Source organism: Salvelinus sp. IW2-2015, linkage group LG15 (genome assembly GCF_002910315.2).
Source record: "Salvelinus sp. IW2-2015 linkage group LG15, ASM291031v2, whole genome shotgun sequence".
Taxonomy (NCBI): Eukaryota; Metazoa; Chordata; class Actinopteri; order Salmoniformes; family Salmonidae; genus Salvelinus; species Salvelinus sp. IW2-2015.
In genome coordinates, this window is record NC_036855.1 from 56,565,570 (window position 1) to 56,575,153 (window position 9,584).

The following is a 9,584-nucleotide window of genomic DNA, read 5'->3' on the forward strand; positions in this document are numbered from 1 at the left end:
TTAGAAATGTCCTTGTTTTTGAAAGAAAAGCATTTTTTTTGTCTGAAATAACATCAAATTGATCAGAAATACAGTGTAGACATTGTTAATGTTGTAAATGACTTGTAGCTGGAAACGGCAGATTTTTTTATGGAATATCTACATAGGCGTACAGAGGACCATTATCAGCAACCATCACTCCTATGTTCCAATGGCATGTTGTTTTAGCTAATCRAAGTTTATAATTTTAAAAGACTAATTGATCATTAGAAAACCCTTTTGCAATTATGTTAGCACAGCTGAAAACTGTTGTTCTGATTTAAAGAAGCAATAAAACTGACCTTCTTAAGACTAGTATCTGGAGCATCAGCATTTGTGGGTTCGATTACAGGCTCAAACTGGCCAGAAACAAAGACCTTTCTTCTGAAACTTGTCAGTCTATTCTTGTTCTGAGAAATGAAGGCTATTCCATATGAAGAGGTGACTCCGGGATGCTGGCCTTCTAGGCAGAGTTCCTCTGTCTATTGTCTGTGTTCTTTTGCCCATCTTAATCTTTTCTTTTTATTGGCCAGTCTGACATATGGATTTTTCTTTGCAACTCTGCCTAGAAGGCTAGCATCCCGGAGTCGCCTCTTCACTGTTGACGTTAAGACTGGTGTTTTGCGGGTATGATTTAATGAAGCTGCCAGTTGAGGACTTGAGGCGTCTGTTTCTCAAACTAGACACTATTGTACTTGTCKTCTTGCTCAGTTGTGCACCGGGGCCTCCCACTCTTCTTTCTATTCTGGTTAGAGCCAGTTTCCTCTGTTCTGTGAAGGGAGTAGTACACAGCGTTGTACGAGATCTTCAGTTTCTTGGCAATTTCTTGCATGGAATAGCCTTAATTTCTCAGAACAAGAATAGGCTGACGAGTTTCAGAAGAAAGGCCTTTGTTTCTAGACATTTTGAGTCTAATCGAACCCACAAATGCTGATGCTCCAGATACTAAACTAGTCTTAAGAAGGCCAGTTTTATTGCTTCTTTAATCAGAACAACAGTTTTCAGCTGTGCTAACATAATTGCAAAAGGGTTTTCTAATGATCTATCCTTTTTAAAAGGATCAACTTGGATTAGCAAACACAATGTGCCATTGGAACACAGGAGTGATGGTTGCTGATAATGGTCCTCTGTACGCCTATGTAGATATTCCATAAAAAATCTGTCGTTAAAAAAATACAAATAAATTAAAATCGGCAAATCGGTGTCCAAAAATACCGATTGTTATGAAATCGGCCCTAATTAATCGACCATTCCGATTAATCGGTCGACCTCTAGTTTCCAGCTACAATAGTCATTTACGACATTAACAATGTCTACACTATATTTCTGATCAATTTGATGTTATGTTAATGGACAAAAAATMTGCTTTTCTTTCAAAAACAAAGACATTTTTTAGTGACCCCAAACTTTTGAACGGTAYTGTACATATAAAAAATCAAATCTGACATGCTTTAATTCTTGTCATCTTTAACTCAGGGTGATGAGAACAAGTCAGTGAGAGATCGCTTCAACGCTCGCCAGTTCATTTCCTGGATCCAAGACGTGGATGACAAATATGACCGCATGAAGGTAACGATATGACTGTACTTCATCTTTTATGGCACATTTGCTATGTGGTTGAAATGCGGGTTATCTGTGTATGGCAGTTGTATTTCTGCTGGTTCATAATGGCCTCTCTCTCTTCTCAGACGTGTCTGTTAATGCGGCAGCAGCATGAGGCAGCTGCCCTGAACGCAGTGCAGAGGATGGAGTGGCAACTGAAGGTGCAGGAGCTGGACCCTGCTGTACACAAGTCTCTGTGCGTCAACGAGGTCCCCTCCTTCTACGTGCCAATGGTTGARGTCAACGATGACTTTGTGCTGTTGCCCGCGTGACAGAAACATGCACTCGTTCACAGAGTTAGAGGTCAAATATCATCACTTTTCAAAGAGACATCAAACAGAACGTATGGTAAGGGCTAGCCGGTTTGAAGAGGAATAAAACCTATATATTATATAGAAAAAATTCAAAGAAAAAAAAACTTGCTAATGATTCCCTTCCATGAGAGGAGGAAGCATCTTTTTACCGGGGAAAAACACAACTTGCACTTTCATCCCTCAAGTTTTTATGCTTTTGTTCAGAATATAAAAAGCAAAAACGGCTTTGCTTTGAAGCACCCAACACCACCTCCCTTTTAGGTGATGTTTGGACAGAGAATAGGGGAGAAATATTTTTCTGAATTTTTTGGTCCCCGTAAATGAAACCACAAAGGAACGCTGGAGAGGAGCCCTCCTACCGTTCTGGATCATCTCCTGGTGGATGAGAATGAGGCACTACGGTGGACACAGAGCTCCAGGTGAGCCTTGAGGAGGAGAACGCAGCACAGAAGGGCATGCATGTGCGATGTGGTGGTGCAACATGTGGCATCTGCGGGACCTCCAGCCTCTTCCTGTTGAAAGGACAGGAGAGTCTGTGTGGACGCTGTCTCTCTGGTCGGGACCATAAGGCCACACTCAGTCAGAGAGCTTCAGTCCCCTCTGTCCACAGCCCACCACCACACCCGGTAGAACCAGCATCCTGCCCCGGAGCAGAGCAAAGTACAGCCAAGGGTCCATAGAGTGTGTCAGGGGGTTAATGCCGGAGGGGCAGAGACGTCATCTTCCGCCTCATGGCCTGGGCAGAGGAGTGAGGCAGAGAATGGGGATGAACCGGAGCATCCCCACTAGAGTCTGGTCACCTGGTTCTGCATGCAGGAAGAACCAGCCTCTGACACTCTGCCAAGCTAGGTAGAACACACACACACCTGTTCACCTGCAACTATGACTGCAAATGGAAAAACAGGACAAAAGAATAATACAAGAATGTTGCGATTCAAAGATTCAAGACTAAACAGATGGTGGTTTAGAGGAGAATATTCTTCTTTTTGTCTGTTTCTTTACTTGGGCATTTAATTGTTTCTGAGGAAGTGACTTGAAACACTACAGAGCCAATATTAGTTTAATGGGAAAAAAGAAAACAGAAAAAAAAATTGTATTCCGTAAATGATGTACAGTTTTTATATTCGTTAACCAATGTATTCTTGCTGCCTTCTAGATAATTTATTTTGCCACACATTACTGCACAGTTGTAAATAACGTATGTACTGTAACATCACTCAGTTAAGTGTAAAAAAATAAATGAATAAAAATTATCTTTGTATGTACAGTTCACTTTCGGGCAGCACTTTCCCCCTCATACCCATGGGCCAAAATGTGTACACGTTGTCAGTATTTTAAAGACTCCAGTGCACAGTTGTAATGTTCCCATCTATAGYTTTTGTCCAGGGCTGGTCAAAATGAGTTACCTGTGTTGGAATCACCACAACGTACATAGGTAGTACAAAACCCCACCGTTTTGAACAATGCCCAAACTAAGGGCCACAACTATAGTCCTCAGATGTAGCAAAATGGTTATAAAAMTATTTAAAGAATAGAATAGTTATATTAGTCATTGCTTTATTACACAATTATATCTGAAAAAAATCTAAACCAAGAAAATGCCTTTTTACAGTGAATATTTTTATTTACTCAGTGTTGGGCAAGTCAAACAAGGGGACATCTGGATTGGTCAAGGAAGAAATGCCACTAACAAGCAAAACCATCACATTATTTTATTATTCTGGATGGGATTTTCTTTTTGTCTTCATTTTTTAAATTTCATCTACCCATTTAATTTGACTTTAATTGTATGTGTGGGTCTTTAGGAATAATATTCATCATGATGTTGGAGAACTTCCAGGCCACAAGACTTGGGATCTGACAGTCAACTCAATATTTGAAATCCTTAACTTTCCTTTTTGAATGTCACTGTCATAGGCATCATTTACAGGTTAACCGTTTTTCAGGCCACATCAGATTGGCATTGTTGTTCCTGGTCTCTTCCGTATACCACCTAAAACTACTGAACTAAAGAAATGTTTAGAATCTTAATTTTTAGCAAAGCTGTTTATCCTCAAGATAAAGGCCACATTCCATATTGGTTTTAAAAATGTATTCTTGCTTTAATTATGGAATGTGTTAGCTTCCAAACTCCCTGGGTCCATATTTGCGAACATAAGATTWATTTTTTTAAGTAAAAAATGTTTGTTTCAAAATGCACATCAGCCAATTCAAATCGTTGACGTAGTTGCATGTGATAAAATGCTCCATGTTAGCTGTTCCCATTACATAACCTGACACATTTAGCCCTATGCTAACCTGACCCGAAGGCAGTGATTATGTCAGGTTACAAATTCTGCATCGGCCAATTTCAAATCTTGACTTCGATGGATGTAATAGAACCCTTTTCCATGAGAGCATCCTTAACAGATGTCAACCGGCACCATCTGCTAATTAAAGTTATAAAAACACACATGAAGTTTCAACTGGACCAATAGCTCAATGTAGCGAGCCTGGCTCCTGGTCATTTTTGCCATTTGCAACTGTCTGCCACTTCTCAGAATGGTGCTTGTTGAACCTCAAAGCCTTTGGAGGTGAGGGGAGTTTAACATATGGAATTGTTTTAAGATGGTCATACRGTGGATTATTTACCTATTTGATTTAGAATTTTAGGACCCCTCTAGGTATGAAAAAATATATAAAAAATGATTTGATAAAATATTGAATTTGGGCTTTACTACTATGCTATAGAAACAAATTGAATAACTGATTCGTAAATGGAAAAACAGACAGTTAAAAAAAAAAAACTATTCATAAGGATTAAGGTTTTGAAGTGTCTGTCCTATATCTAGGAGATCAGGAAATGTGTATATATATTTTTTGGGGGGCACAAAACTACTTCCATTTTTTTTTTTTATTATTACCGATACCGGGTTACATGTCCCGTGACAGTTGTGGGGGTTGTAGAGCAAAACTAAAACCCCATCGTGTTCTTGATAGTCTCATCTTCCCATAGTGTGGTCATATTAGTTTGTAGGCCAACCGTTTGTACGCTACAGACATTTTCGTGAGAAGACTGATTTTCAAAATGTCTCCTGGTCTGACAAACAGCGTTGTAGCTCTGCCACTTTCCACCGCAGATGCGGAAGGCCGACATGGTGGATGCAGTGGATTGAGATGCATCCCATGCAAAACAACTTATCTCTAGCTTAAATTGGCAGGTTTTTATTTTGATATTTTTAGGTTAATTAGATTGTTGCACAGGTACGTTAGACTTAAGGATTTGAATAAAGTTTAGATCAAAGCTGAATCAATGTCTCGCAAGATCACTTAATGATTCATTAGTATTCTACATAGGCCTAACATACCAAATATAATAGCATAGTATAATGCTACTGTTAGACCAAAAACACCACTTATTTTCTTATTTAGGCTACAACATTGTATATGCATTGTAAAAAATCATCCACATCGTCACATATTAGTTATTTGAATCGAGCTTTGAGGACCACTAGTAAAGTTTTTTCCTTAAAGGGGCAGTGCGGTCAAACATTGTTTTCCTGTGTTTTATATATATTTCCACACTGAGGTTGGAATAATACAGACATGACGGCTATTTGACAAGACCATAACGCTCTGACTTTTTTGGGCCAATGTACGATAAACTTAAATGACCCTTATATTTTTTCCCCTGAAAGAACATGGATGTGTGTGAAACGGATAAGCAAAAACGTGTGATTATGTCATATATGCGAAAACATGCCTTTTGAATTTTGTCCAACGTGAGTAGCTAGTAGCAGCATAGTCAAGGATGTGTCATGCAATATTGGGACGCTATACTTTACAGACCAAGTTGAACAAATGTAAACCTTGAATTTGGAGGCTTAAAATATTCCTCTGGTGGCCAAGTTGATCTATATTAAGAAATGCCATTGGTTGGTGGATGTAAAGTCTGAGATCTTTGATAGGCTGATGTGGAATTTGTTACAGGAAATAATCACTGCCAACTGGTCAGGTTAGCATAGGGCTAAATGTGCCAGGTTATGTAATGTGCAACAGCTAACGTAGRGTTGTCAAATGCAACTCAGCGATTTGAATTGGCTGATGCATATTTTGAGACAGAGAAAGTTTAAACTCAAACTTTTTCTAATGTTCGCAAGTATGGACCCCCTCTATTTATCTAGTTTTGTACAGTAGTGGAGATAAGTTTACAGTATAAGGTGCTGCTCTTCGAATACTCAAAGGGTGGGGCCAAAGTAAAGATCATACTCCTCTGTGTAACATAGGTAAATTGTTTCTTTGATTTTGAAAGAACTAGGTTTGACTTACATGCCCATGAATGAGATKTTTTTTTAATTTGCCTTTTTAATCKAATTCCTTTTTTGTTAAAGTCAATAATCCTTTCTATGACCAATCACTCTAAAAGCGAGTTTCARCATAGTTTATTCAGAACTATTTAGTGGACAATGATATTAACAYGCAGGTAGTTTGTTTCACTTTAGCTTCTCAAGTGTAGGTGTATGTATTGGTCAGGGGTATCTGGAAGTTTTAATGTTCCGTTTGATTCATATTCAGTAGGCCATCATACTTTGCTCCTGTTGTTTGCCATGCTAAGAGTAAGGCCTAGACTATTATAAAACTTTGACCTCCTCAATTTCATGAACCAAAAAGCAGACTAAGTTAACTCATACACAAAGGGGGGAAGAATGGTGAAAAAGTGATAGTTAAGGATGTTTTTTTTTTATCCAATTGGAATATTGATTTGTGAGAATTAATTGTTTCCTTGTTTTTGGTTGGTCCTGATTTTTTTTTTATTTTTAGATTTTGTCTGTGATCTGCACATTCATCCTAATGGCAATATCAAGTGACATTTTGTGARGTTATGTACACACTTTCAACATAGCTGTGTATGATGTGTCTATTCAAGTGCAATGGGTGTTGCTACTCCAGTGTACGGGCAGTTGACTAGTTGTAGTCCTGGACATTTTGAAAGAGGAAAATCTAGTCATAAGGCAGTAAACGTATAAATAAATGTCATAGCACAGGTAGTCAGGGTCATGTAGACTTCAGCAGTTTGATTGAAGCCCTCAATTTTTTATTTGATTTTGTTTTTTAGCGCTTTTTCTGCGGGGGAGAGGGAGTTTTGTCAACAGAATCCTCGTGTGTTTTAGATCAGAGTATGTTGTGTTGTCTTTTTGTCTTGGGTTTTTTCTTCTGTACGAAGCATAAAACACCAGTGGCATGTCAATCACTTCTTATGAGCAGAATGTATACCGTTACTACACCCCCACACCCTCAATATTGTTTACAAGACATCAAGTGTGTTTCGGTTTCGTCTCTCTCACCTTAACGGTTTGAGCCCTGCCTTGATTTCTTTATTTCATCATTTATTGAACCACAAAGGCTTGAAATTGTGATGGCTAATTAGTGTCACGTCTAACCTCGGTATTCAAAGCTTGCAGCAAACATACAGAGCAATAGTTTTAACCATTCAAATTATTTTTCATTTGAATTTTTTTATACATTTGGTTGATAAAGACATCCCCTGTGATTTTTGTCCAGACACCGGTGTCTCGTACTCGCGTCCAAATATTATTTCCAAGACACACCAGTGAAGAATAATTTATGTTAGGAAATGTAACAAACACCGGTCTCATTCCCATCTCCCCCCTACAGTGAACCACTTGGCCATGCCCTAGATTACCCTGTGACCTCATCAGTCTGCAACAAGTTACCTCTACTGTTCATTTAATATTTGTTTATTTTAACTGGACATACTGTTATTTTACATAATAGAATCACAATTTCAAGCCTTTTTCTAGTTTTCTTTATTGAACAAGACAGTAGCTGATTCTTTANTTTAACTGGACATACTGTTATTTTACATAATAGAATCACAATTTCAAGCCTTTTTCTAGTTTTCTTTATTGAACAAGACAGTAGCTATTCTTTATAATGGGAAATGACTAATAAAGCATGGAGAACTASTCTTTAAATGGTYACAAATAACKTATTTATTATKTTTCTGACACCTGTGGTATGTTTCAGTTAAAGGTCTCCGCTGTGTAAATTTTCCTCCTGTAATGCGTTYGAGACATTGTACATAGTTGTAAATAAATATCCCAGGACGTTTTGCACCCTCCTCTTTGTACTAGTCTAAACTTGCGTAGAATGTGGGGTTCTAACAGCAACGAGACAGTGCGCTCGCTGCAGGTGATGTAACAATGTAACTTTTTTATTTGTACAATGTAGTTGAATTGTGTACATATTGTTGGAGCAGCTATGGGGAAGGGCTTTGTTGATGCTATCGTCAGTGCTGTAAAAGATCCAGTACTTTCACCTCTAGCTGTGTTGATTTCCTGCAAAAACAAAGGCGAGAAAATTAAAAAAAATACTAAACTGATAAGAAAAATTCTAAATTGATATTTTCTACAGTTGCATGTACAGAGAGCGCGAGAACTGCTGTTGTTCCTCAGAGATTATGTTCGTAAATAAAATTTTGAAATATTTCCTGTTTTCTGCTTTTACTTTGTCCTCATTCATACACTCTTAAATATGCCTTGTGTCATTCGGCAGATGGGCACATCTATTTTAGCACCATGCCAACACGCGCACACAGTTTCTGAGCCAAATTAGGACGGACACAGATATATAGTACGGTCGGTGTAACATTAATACACTCAAAACACACACACACACACACAGTTGGGAGACTTACGGGAGCCGTAGGTGGTGGTGAAGTCGAAGCGGGTGACCTCGCGGCGTCCATAGCGCAGGATGCTGATCAGCTGACCCTGATTAACAACAGTTCATTTTTATTAATTAAGATTGGTTAGCACATTTATCACAGGCAAGTTAAGTTGATAGAATACCAATCAGTGTACACATGTGTAACACTTTACACCGATGTATACTTTATTTGGCAGGGACAATGTACAACAAATCATCAATCTGAGTAAGAGAAGGGATGCGTTGCACCAGATTTAGCTGACAGCTAATTTACATTTTAATTCCATCCCTATATTTAATCCCTAGTTTGTCCCAAAGGCCCTCAAGGCAACATTCAGGCTTCTGTGGCACCAAAGTGGTCAACTGAAACCAATTAGAAAACTGTCTATACAGAGGTAGCGAAACACTGGAGCTTATCTTTCGCTCTGCTAGCAGGAGGACGCCTGGAAAAGTGTATGTTTAGGCTGATATTTAGATCATGAGGGGGTTAGACTTTTGAGAAAAACTTAAAGACCTGTGGGTATAACAGGCCTATTTTTTGCCATGCAATATGACCAGTAGATGCCATTATATTTGTTGACACAGAAGTATTTATAGTACGCTACTTATGAACCAGATATGAAGAGGGTAACCATTTGAAATCATACAAGCGTTTCCATTGACAGTGACACATCCACACCAAAATATAATTCCAGTAGGCCTCTATTCACCTCACCTGTTACCTGACTCCTCGAGCAGTGTTTGGTGACCATGTTAAGTGAATGACACAGTAAACATTGATTAGACAACCTGATCCCTTCTGCCATCCTCTGAATGAAGTTAATAAATATGTCGATCTGTCAGTGCGAAATAGGCATAGGCTACAGTGCGTACAAACACTGATCTACGAGCAGATAGACTTCCCACCAATGACATTTCGGTTACTCACCGACCTGCCCAATT

The 9,584-nt window shown here is 38.7% G+C and overlaps 1 protein-coding gene and 1 long non-coding RNA gene across 3 annotated transcripts in view; one reads left to right on the forward strand and one right to left on the reverse strand.

The window, feature by feature from the left end:
- Positions 1-5,378, forward strand: part of ankrd11 (ankyrin repeat domain 11) — a 49,897-nt gene extending 44,519 nt beyond the window's left edge. For both annotated transcript variants that reach the window (XM_070447287.1, XM_024001874.2), the window contains exons 11-12: positions 1,495-1,587; positions 1,707-5,378. In XM_070447287.1, the coding sequence (XP_070303388.1) occupies positions 1,495-1,587; positions 1,707-1,892 (279 nt within the window). In that variant the 3' untranslated portion in view covers positions 1,893-5,378. The remainder of the gene's footprint in view (positions 1-1,494; positions 1,588-1,706) is intronic.
- A 2,577-nt stretch (positions 5,379-7,955) lies between these two features.
- On the reverse strand, positions 7,956-9,463 carry LOC111973778 (uncharacterized). The gene is made up of 3 exons (XR_002878640.2): positions 9,358-9,463; positions 8,632-8,707; positions 7,956-8,272 (listed from the first exon to the last, which is right to left on the reverse strand). It is a non-coding gene; the product is annotated as an uncharacterized lncRNA (long non-coding RNA).
- Between the last annotated feature and the right edge of the window lie 121 nt (positions 9,464-9,584).